Genomic DNA, 21561 nt, shown 5'->3' with positions numbered 1-21561 from the left:
ACATCTTAATATATTTTTTAAAATATGAATACTAATATTACCAAGAATAAAAGTATTAAATGTATTTAATTGTATCCTTGGTATATATCCTATGAGGTATGGGAAGATAAAAATACAGTTTTGAAACCCGAAGTAATTATTCTCTTCATAGTTATGCCGCAACTTAGTATAAATTTAAGTATAACTGTACCTTTAATAATGAAAAGTAGCTAGATAGGATCTGTTACCTATGAGGAAGGGAAATTTGACGTCACAGAGTTGAGGGCTGTGAAAGTAGAAAAATTAAACCATTTTATGAATATACCACATCAAGTTCAGGATGATTGATAAACGTGTTAAACTTATTTTAAAAAGGAAAAAAGAAAAACACCAAGAGAGAAAATTGATAGAGAATTGAAAGAGAGCTTGGGACAGTCAAATCCACATATGTATCTTCTTTCTAAAGATAAAAATATAATGTTTGCTTGTTCATTTGTTATAAGTGCTAAACTCGGTTATTACTAAGTCTTCTGTTTCAAATTATACATTTATTTGGAAGTTGTGAAACATTATAATTCCCAAAGTGGCATCCCTTTCCCTCTGGTTGATATTTAGTAGCTTTCAGAAAGCTACTAAAAGAAATTTCCCCACTGCCTTGCTGTTTGCACTACATTTATGAGAATGCCAATGGCTGCACTTAGGGGACTGGTCCTCGATACTCCCAAAGCCACTACCCCAGATGCCAGAGCAGAGTCTGGCACACTACAGCCTGCAGGCCACGTTGCAGGACCACCTGTTTTTGTAAATAAGGCTTTACTGGAACACAGCTCTGCCTATTCATTTACATATTGTCTGTGTCTGCCTTCTTGTTACAATGGCAGAGTTAAGCAGTAGTGAAATAGATCGAATAATATGAAAAGCCAAAAGGTATTTACTAGCTAGCCCATTCCAAAAGACATTTGTTGACTCTATAGCAGTGCAGCTTGTGTTTGGAGTATAAAGAGTTAAAAACATAGCCCCTCTAGCAGTAAATCTTCACTCTTTCTGAGCAATTTTAAGTGTCAAACAGGTACTATATACTAATAGCATCCCCAAGCATTCTTATTGTTCTGAGTTTTATTTCATGAGGTCTCAGCTTTTCCCGCCTCTCCTCTCCTAGTCATAGGACACAAGTGCCATGTAGCTTAAATAGGGTATCACATCATCTATCTCCTACCACTGATATTTTAAAAATCTCAGCTCCACCTCAGCCCCAATTATCTTTGACACTCATAGGAGGTGGTTTAGTGCCACTTACCAGTGTGTGACCTGGAACAAGTAATTTCATGTCTTGGAATCTCAATTTCTTCTTCTGTAGAACAGGATGTTATTTACTCTTGGGGCTATGGAGATGTAGTGAAATAATGAAAGTTCTTGGAACAGAATTTGTATCCTAGAAAGGTGCCTTATTATTATTGTTGCTGTTAATGAGTGTAAGGTAATGGTTAAGAACTTCAGCCAGACATCTTGGGTGATCTTGGGCAAGTTATTTAATTGCTCTTTGCTTCGTTTTCCTCATCTATAAAATATAAATGATGATAGTGCTAACTATTTAGATTTGTTATAAAGATCAAGTGGGATAAGACACTTAGACCAGAGCCTGCCCATGGTGAGCACTTATCCACTGTTACTTCTATTATTACTATTAGTTATCCCTATTGGTATATTAACTGTTTATTCTTACAACTAGAGTTGTGATTAAAGTATAGCATGAGAAACAGTACTTTTTAAAACACAGAGTTGAGTTTTTGTACAAATGTAAACGGGTTTTGGGGAGGGTAAAATAATAAGAAAAAAATGAAAAGGGTAACACATTGTTATCTAATTTTACACTTACAGTTATAAAGGTTTATTTATTTAACCACTTCCTTATCAACTCAATCACCTTATAACAAAATCAACATTGTATTTATTTCCTGTAGATTCCATAACCTCCCAGAGTTTCCTTTTAAGTCTTTCTACAAAAAGAGCAGGTGAAATCAAGGCCAAATATATGTTCCTGATATAAATAGCAGGAAGTCGATGAAGTGTTTATTGTAAAAAGAGTAGGATTGAAACATATGCTTGAATACATACAAGCACAATATGTTTTCCAGCTCTATGTAGCACCTGTGTAGAACAGCTAAGCCATATGTTTCAGAAATTATACCTTAAAAATTACTATGTAGATGTCAAAAAGGAAAATGCACATTTGTGGAAGAAAAAACATGTTTACTGTTAAAATAACTTTATGGTTTCTTCAAATACATTTTAATTGTAACAAGTTTTTATCTTGTTACACTTATACAGAAACTTCTTACAAAACCATTAAAGTAAATAAATAGCTTAGAAGCATATTGTCAAAATGATAATATCTATACAAAGTTTAAATTTAAATCACCACAACTTTAATGCAACTCATGACATTTAGAATTAAAAACTCCACATGTCACAAAATAGCTGTTAGCTGCATTATTCTTTAGTATTTGCTTGAGCTCAAGGAAATAACTTTTTATTCTTTTCAGCCAAAGACCTAATAATATGTTAAGGTTGTCTGTGTTCTATGTATGTGTGGTTACGGTGTGCACAAGGAGGGGAGGTAACTGGGAGAGGCATGATATTCTTGGCCTGCTGTATATTACTAGGGAGTTTCTTACCTGGAATATAGAATAAAGAGAAGAAAGACTTCAAAGTTAGAAAGGATGGAAATACTAAATTTAAAAAGATTACAAAGAAATGCATGATTGTATTATTAATTAATATGTAACACTTAATTGTCAATTTAATTTAACTGAAAGGACGACTTTCGGTTGAAACTTCTTATATTTCCAAATAGAGGTCTTTCTGAGCCTATTTCTAATGACCAATTTGGACACTGATCATTAACAACATTCATTCATCAGGCAATAATTGATATAGTGGTAAATATCATTTTAATTCTGTGATTAGATAAAATAACCACATTTTTAATTATAGGAGCTATCAATTTGCTGAATAAACCTTCCAACAGATAACATGAAAGAAAAGCATCTACATAACTCAGGTGAAAACATGATAAGATATTCTATAGTAACAAGACATATTTAACTCAGTGTTTCCCGAACTTAGTTGACCATGGCTCTTTTTAAAAAATGAAAGCTGGTGTTATTTTGGTAAATAGTGTTAGCTGCTTACACAAAAGCCATTCCCTTCCCCCCTTCTTAACAGAACCATGATTTCATGGGAACAGCAACACACCCAGTCCCAGGGAATTCATCATGAGTTCTCTACTGCAGTATGATGCAGAATTTGGCCAATGAAACCTAAGAAGAAGTCTGCTGAGAGGCTCTTCCTCGATAAGGAAAGAAAACAAAAAAAGGAGGGCATAGAGAGAAGATTCTCGTGTTTTGGATGCTGTGAAAATAAGATTCCTTTAGAGATGACAGCATCTTGCAATCAGAAGTAACAAAGCTGAGGTCAGTAGCTAGCTGATGAAGACTGGAGGAATAGGAAGATAAAAAGGGCTTGGCTCTTCGCTGGAACTGTTGAATCCACAAGTCAACCTGATGGCTGCCTGTCCCTGTATTTCTTATTGAGACAATAACAACTATCTTATCGTATTAATTTAGCTGTCAGATGGGTTATTACTTGCACCTAAACACCATTCCCATTAATAAACCTTCTCTTGGAAAACCCTGGCATAGAGTAAGAGAGTGCTCTCCTGACTTCTTGTAAGATTGGGAGCCCAATACATGCGTCAGGAAAGGGAGCATGATAGAGTTGTTCAGAGTTGGGACCAAAGGGATCCACTTAGCTTCAAATTTTGCCCCAAGCAAGACTGAGCCAGCTGTTCTGATCATGGCAAATTTAGCCTCCCTATAGGTCAGTGAGGCTCTCATGGCATGAGGTACATCAGTTATGAGGTATTTCCGTTGGGATAGGCTAGATTATGCTGAGGCAAGAAACAAACTTAAAACCTCAGTGTTTTCAACAGACAACAGTGCATGTCCCATCAAGCCGCACGTTGTCTGTGCATTGGTTAGGGACTCTGCTCACAGCCATCCTTTCTCTGGAACCCAAGCTGAGGGAGAATACCCATCTGGAACATTTGTTGGTTGTTGTGTGGGAGAAAAGAAAGCTCTGAGGATTCTCACACTGACAAAGACTTGGTCCAAAAATAACATACATAATTTCTCACAGCTCATTCAACCACAAGGAGACTAGAGGATAAAATACTACCTCATGCTGTGGAACAGGAATCATTCAGAGAACATCTTCAATAGCTGTCATTCACATCAAGAGTGGCTGGCACAGAAGTTTCTAAACATGAAATATGGTTTAAGGCTCTTGAATTTTCTATGGGGAGGTCTGATTGGATTAAAACAAGGCCCAATTTGGTGGCTGGAGAATTACAGGGAACTGGATTTGGCCCCTGGGGGAGATAGCTGATAAAAGCTAGATGATGTATCAGGGTTCCATCTAAGCAGCCTTTCATATAACATTTGGCCCTAGCAGGAAAACTGGAGGGCAAATCAGATATTATCAGTCAGTTCTTCGATGGGTGTAGATAGATAAGCCTTCCATACGGTTTAACTTGAGATAGGGCTTTCTGGGGCCAGGTGGGATGGGAGAAATGACTTACAAGTCAGACTAGCATGAAGGAAAATTTAACCTATGCTTAAAAGAGAGCCAAGATTCTACCCAGAGAGACAGTTTCAAAAGTCAAATTTGTAGGGAGTGGTGAGGCCAGAAATGAGATAAGAACATGAGGCTTGAGGCAGAGAGGGTTTCAAGCAGAATGATGTGATGTGAGGAATACACTTTCACTAATGGCTTAGAAACAATGCAGCAAATCAAGGGAGAAGAATCAATACTTACTTTTGTGCCTAGTGTTAAGGATAGTGTGGCAGTTTCAAGGGGTTCAAACCAGATTGGACAAACATGTTTGTACTTTTGGGGAGAAAGCTGCCATTTGGTGTGGCCCCAGGTGCTCAGGGCTTCATGTCAGAGAGACGAATTCCAGTCCTACTGGCTGGGAAGTGTTGAGGCTGGCCTGAACTGCATGTTCTGTACTGCCTGCCTCAGGCTAGGTTTTCTCCAGGTGGAATAAAGCTGAGGCTGCTGACAAAAAGACTTTGAGTACCTGCAGCTTAGCAGAACTGAGAAAGGCAAGGCTGGACATGTTTCATCTTTCATTATTTCCAGATGAGCCTTTCCAGACACATCTATTAGCAGAGGCATTCAATGGGCCCCTGGCACAAGATTTCCATGGCTCTCAGTTCTTTATGTATGTTCCCTCTTTCTTCAGCCCAATGCTGACCCCTTTATGCACCATGCAACAGAGACCATTCCAGCACTCTGGACATAGTAAAAGCTCAGTAACGGATGGTCTTGTTGATGGAACACAGACGTTTATCTGTAGAAACTGGATAGAAAGTTGTCCAACTTGACTGGAAGCCATACTTCTAGAAGTTCTATATAATAAATATGAATTAGTTGAGGAGAAAAATTGATTAGAAATTTGTTACTTTTCTACTTTATGTCATGTACTATGCCAGACACTATGCCTGTTATCCCATGGAATCCTCACATTAAACATGAAGCAGATTTTATTTTCTCCCACTTGATAGATAAAATAAAGACTAAGAGGTTAACTGGCTTGTATGAATTCATAAACTGTGTAGATTTGTAAGTAGTGAAGCTCTGATTTGAATGTAGAACTCAATGATTCCATGGCTCAAGGCTTTCTCACTTTACCTTTGCTTGCCAATAGAAATAATTCAGTACTTTGATGAACCAATGAGTATCAAAGGGGGCCTCCTAGATATTTATACATCATGTTAATGAAGGAAAGCAGGACGAGTGAGCAATTAGGAAACTAATGAATCATCTGCTGTTGCACAAATAAGCTAATTTAATTTATTTAGGAAGGAGCAGTGGAGTGGTTCTGCATCTGTGTTCCAGCTACACAGTCTTGGATGAGTCACTTAAATTCTTGGAGATGTGCTTTGGGTATCTGCAACCTGGAATCCCACTTTGTCAGGCATATCCCACCAATTTATTATAAAGGGCAGACAAGATAATGTATGTGCAATCAATATGGAAACTGTAAAGAAGTATTCAAATGGAAGGCATCCCTATTGATTTTGCCTAAATAACAGACATTAATAAATAAATCATTTTATATTTCAAATGTTTTTAAAATTATACAGTAGGGAGTAAGGCTTACTCTAGATTTTAATAAGGAAGCACTTCGAATCATAGCTTAAGGCAGGACTTAAATAAAAATTAGGCCTTTAGAAACATTTATGCGAATATGTAGTTTTAAATGATTTTCTGTGCATAATGGAAATTGACTACAAAATTAATGGGCAAGTTAATGCTAAATTGAGAAGTCTGAATTTATTAGCAGAAGTCTTTGCTTTAAGTTACTTTAGTTTTACAAATTTTATATGATTGTCAAATATTCAGAAGTACTGGGAGAAACATCCTTTTAAAAAATGTAATTGTTCTTTTAAGTTCTCCCTCCAGAAATCATAAAAAGATAAAAAAAAGCTTTTCATATTCAAGACTACCTCCTATTACTGTCAATAGCAGTTAAAAGTATTTATGGAGACATGAGACAGCACAAAGATTCTTCTGTGATTCATCAGAAGTCTCATCTTAAGTATAATTACATTACACAGCTCTACTCAATCATTAGTTTCTTGTTCAGCAACGATGTCCTTCATTTTAAATTTTTGATGGTAATTATTTGTAACTATGCCCTTGAATTCTGAAAGCATGTGTCCTGCAGTCCTCGTGAACAATGGGTGTTTCTGGACTACAACACCTCTGGCTTCCCATGGGATATCATGCAGGAAATAGTCTGTAACAACGTGGAAAATTTGCAAAAGGTTCTCAGCTTGAGCTACAACCCAAAATGAAGTAGCGTAGTTATGCGCATGTGTGTATGTGCAATAAGAAACTAAAAGCAAGTCATCAGTTATAAGGCATGATTTTTAAAAATCCTTAGTGACCAAGTCACATTAAAATGTTTGACAGTTGCTTAAATTAAGGCATATTAACACATACAGAAGACTGACCTGAAATTGAGATTTTTTTTAGTTCTTCTAGTGTTCTTTTTGCAAAATATCTTGTGTTTGTGTATTTATTCATTTATGGAACATGATTATGTGCCAAGAATTGTCTAGGTGCAGAGAACAGGCTATAAGATATTCTGAGCCCACCAAGAGCTCACAGGCCAGTGGCCAGGGGAAAAAAACAGATAAGTAAATCTAAAGAACTTGATTATCCTCAGGCCTGGAAGAAATAGCAGATCATATTAACAGTAAAACCTAAGCATTCTAGTTGTTAACTCACCGCTGATTTGGTACCTTCTTAAAGCTGGGAGTTTCCAGGGTTGCTTTACAATATTTTTACTGCTCCTCTTGAAATTTATACTCCCCAGTGCAACTGGCAACAACACAGATTATGCTCTGAATATAAAGACCAAATGCTGAGTCTTGATCTTCAGAAGAGAGGGCGTCCCTTCTGGATGCCTCACGGGGACTCCAGCTCACTGTGGCCTCCGGTCCTGTCGTTTACTGTAGCTCTGCAACATGCCACTCCATTCTGTCATTCTTGTCTTTTCTTCCTCACCTCCCCCAGCTTTTGTTCTCTTTGGCTCTTTTGAAAGCCACATTTATGTTCTTCCCATATGGGAAGTATTTTTGGTCAAAATTTAAAACCTATAATGTGTTCCTTGGCAAAATGATTTGCTAAGCAAGGCTGGCTTTAACTTGAAAGAAAAGCTTTCAGTAGGCAACAAAACAAAAATCCCACAAACCACTCTGGTCACACTGCAATTCTTAATCATCAAAGCTAAATATACTTTACAGGCATGTATTAAATAAAACCTCCTTTCCCAGTGCAAGGAGCTGTGTAGTGGAGTGATTAAAATTTTTACTACTGAGCTACACGTGGTTTCTAATAGAATTCTATATGGACATTTCCATTTTTCCTAACACACTGGCTTTATCGTAGGAAACTGAATGATTTCCTTAGGGATTAACCTCCAAGCTAGGAGGCACAGAAAGAACCATGGAGAAACAATATTTGTAGATTGCCTATTGTCTGAAAGGCATTGTGCTAAGGGCTTTATCCATAGGTTTTTTTTTTTTTTTTTTTTTTTTTTTTTTTTCTGGAAACGGAGTCTTGCTTTGTCTCCAGGCTGGAGTGCAGTGGCATGATGTCCGCTCACTGCAACCTCCGACTCCCTGGTTCAAGCAATTCTCCTGCCTCAGCCTCCAGAGTAGCTGGGATAACAGGCATGTGCTACCACACCCAGCTAATTTTTGTATTTTTAGTAGAGATGGAGTTTCATCACGTTGGCCAGGATGGTCTCCATCTTCTGACCTTGTAATCTGCCCACCTTGGCCTCTCAAAGTGCTGGGATTACAGGCATGAGACACTGCCTCCAGACGTTCTTTCACTGAATCCTTACCACCAACGCTAGGAGGTAGGTAGCAGGATGATCCCATGACAGAGGGGAAGACTGAGGCTTAGACAGGTTAGCTATCTTGCCCAAGGTCTTTCATCCCTTCTCCTTTCTATCAAGCTGCTTCTCACTGTTGAGATGCCAAAGGTGTCCTAGTATTGCCATTTTTTTTTTTTTGCCTCATTTGTGTGTGTTTTCCTTTTCCTATGAAGCAGTGAAAACCCAGGTCAGGTTTGTTTGGATATGAGTTTGCTTAAAAGAATGGCCAACACCAGTGGCTTGGCAACCCATAACATGAGCACTGCAACTAAAGAGCAGGTGGTGGGCAGGATTCCTCTCCAGCTGTTACAGAAGGGTGATACCTACAGTTTTGCACCCAGGCAGATCTGGATTGGAATACTATCTCTGCTACCAACTGGTGATTCCAGGCAAGCTGTTTATCTTTTCTGACATGCAACTTTCTCAACTATATCTTTTCTGAAACTCAACTTTCTCCACTCTAAGGTAGGGGTAATGCTACCTACCTCACAGTGCTGTAGGTAAGGACTGGAGAGAACATACAACAAGGACTTGACAGGTAGTTGGTAATTATTCATGGTTTTATGCCTGTCTTTTGTATTCACAGACAACTACTGCATTCACCAGGGCTTTGCGTGAGCAGGTCCAGGCCTGCCTGTTTCTCAGTCAGTGATAATCAGCTTTTGCAGCTGAAGCCTGTTTGACCGCAGACCTGACATCTTGCTTAGATCCTGTAATACCAAACTCTTTTTCTGTAGTGATCCCCAATCCTCCTTCATCCCTAGGGCAACCTCTGCCTGGGGTCTATCTAAGGAAGCACTGGGCTTCCTTCTGCTGCTAGGCCTGCTAGATCAGACACCCATACCCACCTTCACTGTGGGCCATGCCTAAGGTCCCTATATCCTTTGGATACTGTAGAATGCTATTGCAGAGCTGGCCTTCATGACTGGATGTGCTCACCCTTTTCTGTGATTACTACTGTTATTATTCTGAGCATCTTCTAGGAGCAGAGCCCTGTAATAACACAGGCATGGTCCATGCAATTGAGCCGAGTGCCTTATATGTATTATCTCCTTTTGTCCTCATTATAAACCTGTAAAGTAGGTGCTATTAAAATATTCATATTCAATACATATTCATTTCAAAATGAGGAAACTGAGACTTAGGAAGATTAAGGACCTTTCTCCAAGTCACATATCTAGGAAAACAGGGGTAAAACCAGGCCTAGGATCCCAGGGCCAGGGCTGATAGCTGCGATACCATATTGTTTTTTTATCTCACCTGTCATTCTTCTTCTTCCTCCGTTTCTGACTAATATGCTCCATGCAGCAGGTACTTTTTCTTTAAATTGTAGCATCTCTCACAATGTACTGTCATCAATTTATTTGTCTATGTCTCTCATTAAACAGCTTTCTGAAGGCAATAGCCATGTCTTATTCATTCCTGTTCACCAGTGCTTACCACAACATCTGGCACAAAGTACTCCAGAGAATGTTTGTTTACTGAATTATACTGGCTTTTTCTTTTCTACCTGCTGTCTTTTGCTGAAGTCTTAGCATGTCCTCTACCCACACACATTGGAGCTATGAAACTCTCAAATCAACGTTAGCAGTTACTATGGGGTCTGGAATTATGTATGAGTGTTTACATATGTATGTATGTGTTATGTCTGTGTGTGTTTGTGTGTTTGCTGTGGTATCAACTAAAACAGCTATAGTTTTCCAAGTGCTTGTCTACATCAAAAGCTTTTAGTCATCATGTTTCCTCAGTTTCCTTTAATCTGGAAACTTTCCACAGCCTTTCTTTGTCATTATGACATAGACATCTTTGAAAAATACAGTCCATTAAAAAATAAAATGGTCCCCATGTTGGGTTTGTCTGATGTTTGCTTCTGATTAGATTCAGGCTCTGCATTCCCAGCTAAGTAATGCTGATTTTTCCTCAGGCTATCATATTTGGAGGTACACGATGTCCATTTGCCCATCTGAAGTTGATTTGGATCACCTAATCAAGATGTTGTCCTGTTTCTTCCCTGTATACTTAACATTCTTTTTCCTCTTGTAACTAATAAACAAACTCTGAAGAGATATTTTAAGATGATGCATATATCCTATTACTCTTCAAAATCCCCCCCTGGATCCATTGAGGATTCCTGTCTATACCGGTCTTTAATACGATGATTGCAAAATGACAATTCTGCAAATAATTGTGGTATCTGACTAGATCCTGCAAAGGAGGGGAAAATGTCATAAAAGACGTCGAATATACATTAGATGTCCCACCTAAAGCAATGTAAGTTTTTCATTTAATAGCTGACATTTAATTGAATAAAAAGCGCAAGCCTCCCCTGGATTGAATGGCCCCCAAGGTCTAATCTCACATGAGATCCTATGACCCTATGTGAAACTTCTGTTACTATCATGGTACCTGTATGGAAACAGAAACTAAATAATAGTGGTAGTTTGAAACGGAAGACTCTAATTCTGGTTGTACATGTTTGTTTTCTTTATTAAAAGGCAATAGAGAAAAGATGAGGCAATACCTCAAGGGTCTTGAACAGAGATGAAATGACAGAGGTCTCTAATGCAATGGCACAGAACCTTCTGGTATCAGCACCTGCAAGCCCCATTCAGTCGTCATTCATGATCGCCAAATACTCCATCTGGTGTTCAACCAGCTTCAGGAATACTTGATATTTCTTATCATAGTATCTGTGGGAGAAACATAAATATGTTGAATGATCTCAAGACAAAACTGCCACATGGCTTCCCTGTAGATTTCGAAGAATGGGGATATATCTCCTAGATTCTGAATGCTTACAGCATCCTGGGCAATCAATTAGCATGCTTCAGACCTATTATGTGTAACCTGCTTGAAGTTTTATTATCTCCATTTTAGAAATAGCATTTAAATCCCATCTCTACTAAAAATACAAAAGTTATCCAGGCATGGTGGGGGACGCCTGTAATCCCATCTACTCAGGAGGCTGAGGTAAAAGAATTGCTTGAACCCAGGAGGCCAAGGTTTCAGTGAGTAGAGAGGGGTCCACTTCACTGCAGCCTGGGTGAAAGAACAAGACTCTGTCTCAAAAAAAGAAAAAAAAAAAAAAAAAAAAACATTTCTAAATGAGAGGCATATACAAAGCAGTACATTTAAAACAGGCAGAACTGGAATTCAAACTCATGTCTGTCTGACTTCAAAGCTTCTACTGTACATATAAAAAGGCCTGGGCATAATGGAGATCCTTTCACATTGCCAGTTTCAATAAGTATTTCCTATATAACTAGTCCCAGATTTGATGACTGGCCTTAAATCACAGCCTGACAAAGGATGAGACTGAACATTTTCATTGCCCTTTTGCAGATTCCACATCTAGGTATCCCCTGTGACTGCTTTACCCAGGAGTAAAACCACATGGGAATGTGGCTAATGCCTTCTCTAGAGCTGTGCTCAGCCTTCCAGGCATCGCACAGCGGCCCTTGCTCTCCCTGTCCTCTCTGGCTGACTCTTTGGGTAAGGCCTGTTAGAACTGATATTAGCCATGAATCAGATAGCAGAATAGCTGAAGCTGCCCTGACATCATAATCCTAAAAGGAATAATTGGAACCGAGACAAATTATACTTGTAGCCTTGCAACTTTGTTCTTACTCCTCTTGGCTGGGAAACTGACATGGGTGAAGGGATGAAGAAGCCAGTTTAGTATGTCTTGGTCAATTCTGGGGTTCTCTGAAAAGGAGTCCTTATAATGGAACTTTGGTGCAAAGTTGTGTATTGTGGGAGAGAGGTTGTAAGATTAATCCTGGATACACACGGGGACTTCTACTTGCCATACATAGTTATGTTAATAGGAGTTCCCTCCCCAATGTTTATTACACCGTAAACATTCTGGTAATGTAGGAGTTGTGATGGGGCCAAGCACAGGTTAAGAGGTGAGCACTGAAGCCTGGGTTGAAATCTCAATGTGGCCCAATATTAGCTGTGTGACTTTGGATATGTTCCTTAATCTATTTCTGCCTAAATTTCTCCACCTGTAAATGGGGATAATTATGGGATCTACTTCAGCAGAGCTGTGTGTGAACTAAATGTGGAAATATATGAAAAGCATTTGGAACAGTACCTGACTCAACATAAGTAATATAAGTACTAGTTATTAATTTTTAGATAATTTTTAATATTATTAATATAGCTATATGTAGGTACTACTAAAACCTACTCTATGAGCTCCCAAATTTATTTGTGGTAAAATTATTTTAGAAACAATTTTCTCCTACTAATGATGTTCCATGACAACATAATGGTAAGCAATTCTTTCATTACATGAGTTGGATTTCTTGACTTTACAATCTCAAAATTGCTAGAAGGGAGCTAAGGTTAGCACCCCTTCATCTATACTTGAAGATTTACAATGTTAATACTGACAACTTTGCTGCAACTTTGTTCACTGGCCTTACTCTTTATGTAAGCGAAATCATACAGTATTTGTCTTTTTGTTGTTATCTTATTTCACTTAGAATAATATCCTCAAGGTTCGCTGATGTGTGGCATGTCAGAAATTGCTTCTGTGTAAGGCTGAATAATATTCCATTGTATGCACATATCATTCTTTGTTTATATGTTCATCTACTTAGGTTGCTCTCATGATTTTAGCTATTCTGAATAATGTCGCTGTGAACATGAATGTAGAAATATCTCTTCCATGCTCTACCTTCAGTTCTTTTGGGTATATACCCAGAAGTACAATTGCTGAATCACATGTTAATTCTATTTTTAATTTCTTGAAGAATGGCCATATTGTTTTCTGCAGCAGCTATACTATTTTGTATCCTCACCAACTATGCACAACTATACTATTTTGTATCCTTCCAACTTCTCTACATCCTTGCCAACATTTGTTGTTTTCTGTTTTAAAATAGTAGCCATCCTAATGGGTGTGAGGTGGTATCTCACTGTAGTTTTTATTTTCCTAATAGTGATGCTGAGTACCCTATCACATACTTATTGGTCATTTACAGATCTTTGGAGAAATATCCATTCAAGTCCTTTGCCCATTTTTGAATTGGGTTGTTTTTGCTTTTTTGTTGTTGTTGAGTTTTAGGGGTTCTTTATACATTTATATGCTCTGGATATCAATCCCTTATTGGATGTATGATATGCAAATATTTTCTCCCATTCTGTGAGTTACCTTGTTAATCTGTTGATAGTATCTTTCAATACACCAAATTTTTCAAAGCACTTTTAAGTGACTCTTCCAGAGCCACATATAAATTTGGACTGGGCATAATGATGAGATTTGGGGTCACCCTAAACATTTACTCAGTAAACTATAGTTACTAAATTACGCTCTCTGTGATTGTAATTTTAAAATCAGTTGAATCCCCTTTCTTCCAAATTTGCCTCAACTGAGTCCATTGCTTCTGTGTGGCAGAGGCCTAAGTAAATGTCCCACATCATTAACAGTGTGAGCAATGAGATGAGTGACTCAGAAGGAAACTGGCTTCTCCTGTTGCCTTGCAAATCTCTGGGGTGCCTGAAGATGGCGGTATAGCACCGTGTGTGCCACCTCCTTCACAGAACAGCTGCCAGCTGCCAGCAAGAAGCCAAGGACTCTCTTCTAAAGGAACACGTGGGGTTTGCAGAGAGAGCTTAAAAACATCCCAAAAAAGTCTTGGGAGGGTCATGGAAGAGATAGAGAAAGACAATCTTTCTAATTTCACAAAAAGGGGTGCTCCAGCTGCCTCCAGGGAACAAAACAGTGACAGCAGCCCATAGCTCCCACTGCCAGTAGGGACTCAGATCTCTCCATCTTCCTGCATGGAGCTCCCCTATGCAAGGCCTGCACCTTTGACAGTGGCATTTAGAGAAGGGTTTATATTTGGAGAGTTAGCAGCCTGACTCTATGTGGAGACGAAGGAAATGAAAAGAAAGTGGATTGCTTTTCCATGGACATTTCCAACTCTGTTAAATACTGATCTGGCTTCAGTGGGATCTGCACCTTTGCCTGTTCATCATGTTAGGTGGAATTTGCTTTTAGGTCTTAACCTCAAATACTTCCCTAAAATTACAAAGGCACCTCCACAATGGCCCCTTCCTCTTCAAACTCACTACCAGTGAATTAACAGAGGTATTTCATATATTTAGCCTGGATTACTGAAAAGGCCTTCTATCTGATCCCTCTATTTCTACCCTGAGCCCCCTAAGTACTGGATCCCCTAAGAGGGATCTTTCTGATCTGCATCTGACCAGGTCTCACCACCACTTAGAATTCGGCATCTCTGTCTTGCCTATAGGATGAGGTTGGAGGTCTTCAACATGGCCTCCAAGGTATTTATGAAACCTCCCCCTCCCCAATTCTATTCTTCCCCAGTCCTACTTCCTGCCATTCCCCATCTCATACTTTGTGTTTTTGAATTAGAAGTTGTTTATTGTAACCAGAATGTACTATGCTGCTCCCACTTTTATAACTACACATTTCTTCTACTACGAATGTTCCTTCCCACTTTGGCCTGTCCAGCAATTTCTTACAAGCGCTCAAAGTTATAGCTTAGACTTAAGCTCCTCCCAGAAGTGTTCTCTCACCCCTACAGGGTCCCATCCCTTTCTTCCTTGAGCTACTTTGTCACCTGGCAATACTTCAATTGTGGAACTTATCTCTTTGTTCTAAAATAATCTATGTGCATAAATCAGATTGTGTTTTATTCCCCTGTAACACCTGCCTGGAGCCCAGCATAATGCCTTGAATATAGCAGAGATTACATCAATTAATATTTTTTTGAGTTGGGATTAAAATACTGACCAATATAATTTTTTTATCCTTTGATGCCAACTGATACAAAGGGTAAAGAATGAGCAGATGCTACTGTGTCCCCTGACGGAGATGTAAGAGATCCCTACTTTAGAACAGAGAAGAGAAGATTTGCTGCCAATTACCTAGGAAACAGAACATTGGTCTGATAGTTCAGAAACTTACATTTGATCCCCAGCTCTAGCCCTATATAGTTCTGCAGTCTTAGATAGGTGAAGGTGACGTTACCACCCTGGAACTTAGTTTTCTTAACCATTATATTGAAGGACTGAATTAGCTGACCACATAAGTTTATTCCAGATCTATAGTTGCCTGTGTGTATGTATGTTCTCAATTCCTTAGCAGTGTATATATATAAAAAATACATACTTACTTTTTATCTTCTTGTCTCGGGAACACAACTTTCCCAACTTTGCTCATTTTTGCCATTGCTTCCTGTTAAATGGAAAACAACACAGACAGCTGAGTTGGAAAGCGAAATCCAAAAGGAGGCTTGTCACAGGCAAAACATTCTAATTAGAATTTGCTTTCCTTTAAGATATTTGGTTAGTCCATTTTTTTTCCAACTTATTTTTCTCTGGTTATAAGAATAAAACACAGTGATTATTTGAAGTTGCAACTATGACCACACATCCTGGGCTTACTAGATTATGTATTGAGGCCCCCGGGGCATAAACAACCCAGAAGTCAAAGCCGTTCTGTGACTGCCTCCAGGAGTCAGTGGGAAGAATTATTTCCCCTCCTCGCTACCTGGACACAGGGTAGAAGAAGGGGAACAAAACCAGCCAATGAGTACACTGTCTACTTATCTAAGGATAACAATCACCGAATTAAACTCACTTTGTACCTGTACCTGAGGATAAAATATTTAAGACCTTTTCAATTCAGCTTCAGCTCCTTTTTCCAGCAATCTCTGAAGCTGTGAGTACATACTGAGACCTCTGGGCTGAGTCTAAGTGATTTGAGTTCTGGAACGTGACTTCAGGACATTCTTTTCTTTACAATGGGGCACTCAGGGCAGATGATATGTTACAGCATCTTGGTAGATGTGGTATGGTGTGTGCAGCATCAAGATTAACCAGGGATTGTGCTGGCTCCCATGAGCAGAAGGATAAGGTTTCCTTAAGCAATCTCCTAAGGCTGCTAAGGTCACAAGAAAATTAAGGAGAATGCAGTGAACCCAAACTTTGAAGTCCAACAGACCTGGCTAGGGAAGATTACAAGCAACAGCATGACAAAGCTCTACAGAACAGTCTTAGGAATGGCTACTGAATTCCTATTGTTAAGGATGCAGTCATTCTGGGGTCACATGCATACAGCTTCTTATTCTACACATTTACTAATCACTTATAATGTACCAGACACTCTGCTAGGGATACAGATTTGCATACAACATACTCTTTATCCTGGAGAAATTCACATACTAGTCAGGGAGCAAAAAACAGTAAAAAAGCTGCATACCATACAGAATATGAGAACCCCTGGATATCTTCAAATCCTTTCCAAGTTTCCCTGACTATCTTTGCCGCCTTACTGTAACTGAGTGACTGATTTGCATGCCACTAATTTCCTTCTGCTGCTTTGAATATTTACTGGTATATGTGTCCATTATCTGCCTTCTCCACTCCTTGCCCCTAACGAGAATGTAAGCTACACAGGGCAAGGACTTGTCTGTTTACCAGTGAATCCTGATACCTGGAATACTCATAAAACATATTGAGTCCCTTTCATGTGCTAAGCATAACACTCAATCTACACGGAATACAGAAAGGAAGATTGCATGGGCCTTTCATCAAGGAGCTCACCATAGAGTGGAAAAGGCATTTACTGTGCTCAAAATAGAGTGTGATAAATACTACACCAGAAGTGGATAAACTTCTTCCCATAGTTATTCGAGGGTTAGGTAACCTGATGATTCTTTCAGCAGCTAGCTTACATGAATTTCCACTCCTGCTAGGTTGCTCTGCAGACTCTTCCACAAGGATGGCATGCTCATTCTGAACTAGTCATCTGGCTTCCTAGGTCTCAATGGATTTGAATGTGCTGATTGGGGGACCAGAGATGCTAAGAGAAGCCAACATACTGACAGCAGAAAGAAATGGCAGCCTAAAGTAGGGAGGAGATTTTTTAAATGATGAAAAATTACTGACAAGGAAACCATGGAGAAAGACAAAGACTAAAAGGGCTGTCTGGAGTCATATTGTGAAGGGCCAAACTGTCAAACACATCTTAGTGAAGCTGCTGCCATTCCACTTAGCAAGGCTATTTTTTTTTAAGACAGAGTTTCGCTCTTGTTGCCCAACCTGGAATGCAATGGCGTGATCTGGGCTCAATGCAATCTCTGCCCAGGTTCAAGCAATTCTCCTACCTCAGCCTCCCAAGTAGCTGGGACTGCAGGTATGCACCACCACACCCAGCTAATTTTTTGTATCTAGTAGAGACGGGGTTTTACCATGTTGATCAGGCTGATCTCAAACTCCTGACCTCAGGTGATCCACTGCCTCAGCCTCCCTAGCAGGGCTATTTTAAGAGCTCTGCTTACCCCAGAACACTTTCCTTCATAGACAAAGTCCTGATTCCCTTAGAACAAGCCCAGGTATTGTTGCGATGGTCTCAGCAATCTTTATCATCAACTGCGTTACTCATTCTTATTTTGTGCTTCTTGTCTCTTCCTTGAGTTCTGCTCTGCTGTGCTTTAGTGAAGACCTTGCCTTCTATCATCAGCTCTGAATCTTGAAACTGTCCTCGGGGAATGCTCCTCCTAGCTGTGCTTTGGCCCCAGACTTGAGACCACATTCCAGGATCGCCTTCATGGGTGGGATCCAGGAAACTTCTATTATAGAAGGTACTCCATAAATGTTATTTTCCTTCCCACTACAACAGATGTGCACACAAATGGCAGACATCAGGGAATTCTTCCTTCCTTTCTCCACATTACCTTTGCTTGTTTTAAAAATAAATTGAGAAGCAAACACCAGCAAGAGAGATTTCAATAGTTTAAAAAGAGGTTATGCTGTTTCTCAAAACGTACAGATTTAAATGTTAAACTTAGCTCAGGTATCAGCTCTACTGAGATTTTTTTCTGACTCACCCCACTGCCTGCCTCCCACCTATACTGAGCTATGTGCTCCAACAGCAACTTGTGCTTCCGTCTATCATAGCGTTTATGACATGGCACCATATTTTTTTGTTAACAGATCAGCCTCCCCAACTAGACTGTGAGCTCCTTAAAGCAGGAATTGTTATAATTATTTTCACTGCCAAACTCGGCATCTGGCATATCGTATGCACTCAGGGAATGTCTACGGAATGAATGAACTTAAGGATAATACACGTGACAGAATGTTAAAATGGAAGTTTTGGCTGAGATTTAAAGATGACAGATATAAGATACCAAAGTGAACTGGAAACAGACCACCCTGAAGAATGTGTAAGAAGGGTTCCTGAGGACCCATTAATCAACTCTTAAACCTTTCATCCACATGGAAGGTCAGACAGAGATGGATTTTTAGGAAAGAGCTGTTGGTTTATTGTCTATCAAGGCTCCTTCCAGGGTGAAGTATGAAGGGAGCCTCTCCCTTCAGGAGTCAAGAGGACACAGACCACAAGAGAATCTGCTGCATGTCCCTGAGGTTGTAGCACACGGTGGTTTGTGTGTGACTCCTGTCTAGAAGAGACAGGCTGGCTAGCACTGCCAGAGTCTGTCCAGACCCCAAAGGCAAAGGTTTCTCATAGACCCCAAGTGGCCCATGTGTGAGAGAGCTGCCAGGGTTTCTTAGATCCTGTCCAACATGGCCGCCTAATGAGGTGGCAGACTCTCCATAAAGAAGCTTGAGGTTGAGCTGGGTGCAGTCGTTCACATGTTTAATCCCGGTATTTTGGGAGGCCAAGGTGGGTGGATCACTTGAGGCCAGGAGTTCGAGACCAGCCTAGCCAACATGGTGAAAACCCTATCTCTAATAAAAATACAATATTAGCTGAGTATAGTGGTATGCGCCTGTAGTCCCAGCTACTTGGAAAGCTGAGACATAAGAATTGCCCAAACCTGGGAGGCAGAGGTTGCAGTGAGCGCAGATTGCACCCACTGCACTCCAGCACTCCAGCCTGGGCGACAAAGCAAGACTCAATCATCCCAAAACAAAACAAAAAACAAACCAAAAAAAAAAAGAAAAGAAAAGAAAAAGGATAAGGATTCCTGAGAAATTAAGAGTAAGGAACCTATGAGAAAAGAGACATGTTAACCAAGACAAGAATATTTCAGGTGAGAGGTTTTCAGAGGCAGAGGGTCTCCCCAAAAATCTACGATGTGCCTTATGAGAATCAGAGCTGGCTGTAAACACCTATGAGGCTAAGAGAGCATGAAGCCCATTATGACAGTACTGATCAGATAAGAACTTTCCTATACCCTTAACTTTTCTTCCCTTCTACTCTCTAACCATCTCAGAGGAACAGGAAAAAAGCTAGTATGTTGGAGAGAAAGTGAATGAAGAAGAAAGAGGAATCTGATTAGGTCTACATCTCATTTCTGCCACACCCTAGCTGGAAGAACTGGGAAATGTCTTACCTTTGCCTTTACATATTCTTTGATACTTGAATGTCTGAATTTTGGCTATGTCTCAAAACTTAAAGGGACCACAAAGTTTATATTATTTAAGTGACTTTATATTTATCTAAAAAAGTGATGGAACCACCAGAATTTTTAACCAGGGCAGGGAAAATCTGGCTCTACTACACAAATGTAAAGGGATAATGAGAATAGAAAATACAGTTATAATTTTTTATTTCATCCCAAGAATTGCATTTCTGCTACATAATTTTTTGTTTGCTTTATACAACTTGATAAAAACAAGTTATATATGCATAATAAAGATTGGATCAATATATATTTAAATGTTAACAGGTTGGATAGCATGGGTGACAGTTTTTTTTCTTGTCAAGTTGCTTATTATGTTTTCTAAATTTTCCACAGTGGCATATGTTAATTTTATATTTGTAGGGAAAACATGTAATGTATTATATTTTTAAAGTTATGCTTACAAAGGCAGTCAAAATGACTTGGGCTCACCTTCCCCTCTCCTGGAAGGCAGGGCTCATTTATGAGTCCTTGAAACAATATGGAGAATATCCTGAGAATCAGTGCTGTCATCAGAAATAGCACTGCTGAGTTTTCCAATTTCTCCAAATAATTAACATAAAACTGAAATCTCATGATCCCACTTGGCTGCAGTAAATCTGGAAATTACCACAACATAACAATAAGAATTTATTATGGAAATGCTGACACATGCTAAATATAGTCACCCCCACAATATATTTCTGTTCCAAAGGGTTTATTTGAAGTTGGCCTCCAAATTCATACTTTTTGTCAGCAGGCAGGAGCCGGACAATCTTAATTTGCAGCACGCTACCCTCTTTGTTTGAGAGTCTAGACAGCACAATGAATACAGTGACTTTTCTTTTTCCTTTTTGCCCACACAATGAAAGCTTTTTAAAAACAAAATATTTTGTAAAATAGCATTTTAATCACTTCTTTTCTTTCTCTCTATAAGGCAGAGCTATAAATAAACCATGAAAGTTCACATTTGATCATCACTTCTGAAAGCAAGTGAAGGGTTTCTGTAGGAAAAAATAGGGGCCCTGTACCACGGCCATGAAAGACTGCATTCATAGCTTTGACCCTTCCCTGGTGTGTCGAGGCCCAGATACTGATCAGTACACACTGCTCACCACATCTCTTGTGGCAGCACTGGCAATAGCCAGGCCTGCATATGGGCAAGGGAAACATCCCATTCTCATGTGTAATGGCCTGGCTTGGGAGCTACCGAAGGGCTACAGGCCACGCTGGAGTGAGTTACCAGGGAAATGAGATTAAAGGAAGGAACGGGCTCTTCAGTACCCTTGGAGAAGATGTGGATTCCATGAGTGGCAGACTTACTGATGTTGGCAATTTTGGGAGCAGGGGATCTGGTACCTTCTCCCCTACCCTGAGGAAGGGGAACAATGGCCTTAAGACTTTTGGGGGAGACTGTCAAGTAGTCTAGCCCAAGTTACCATGGGGTACTGCAAGCTGGGCAATTCCAGAGTCACCATCTATAGGGGAGAATGAAGCAGAACCTAGTGTGGTGAAAACAAGCTATATATAAACTCCCAGAGGGCAGGAATCACTTCACTGTAGGCCTAACATCTAGCATAGTCCTAGCACCTACAGGTGCTTGGTTAGTTTTTTGCAGAGCTGCCAAAGGAAAAAGTGATGACAGTGTTTCTTTTTTTTCCATATATATATATA

At 39.5% G+C, this 21561-nt stretch overlaps 1 protein-coding gene across 13 annotated transcripts in view; it reads right to left on the bottom strand.

The window, feature by feature from the left end:
- Nucleotides 1-10954: 10954 nt before the first annotated feature.
- FGGY (FGGY carbohydrate kinase domain containing) overlaps nt 10955-21561 on the bottom strand; it is a 432024-nt gene continuing 421417 nt past the window's right edge. For all 13 annotated transcript variants that reach the window (XM_017544014.2, XM_037744071.1, XM_037744075.1 and 10 more), the window contains 2 exons: nt 15649-15710; nt 10955-11184 (listed from right to left, as the gene is read on the bottom strand). In XM_017544014.2, the coding sequence (XP_017399503.1) occupies nt 11103-11184; nt 15649-15710 (144 nt within the window). In that variant the 3' untranslated portion in view covers nt 10955-11102. The remainder of the gene's footprint in view (nt 11185-15648; nt 15711-21561) is intronic.

Source organism: Cebus imitator, unplaced genomic scaffold (genome assembly GCF_001604975.1).
Source record: "Cebus imitator isolate Cc_AM_T3 unplaced genomic scaffold, Cebus_imitator-1.0 Scaffold163, whole genome shotgun sequence".
Lineage (NCBI taxonomy): Eukaryota > Metazoa > Chordata > Mammalia > Primates > Cebidae > Cebus > Cebus imitator.
The sequence above is the reverse complement of the archived record's forward strand: the minus strand, read 5'-3'. Positions and strand labels throughout refer to the sequence as shown.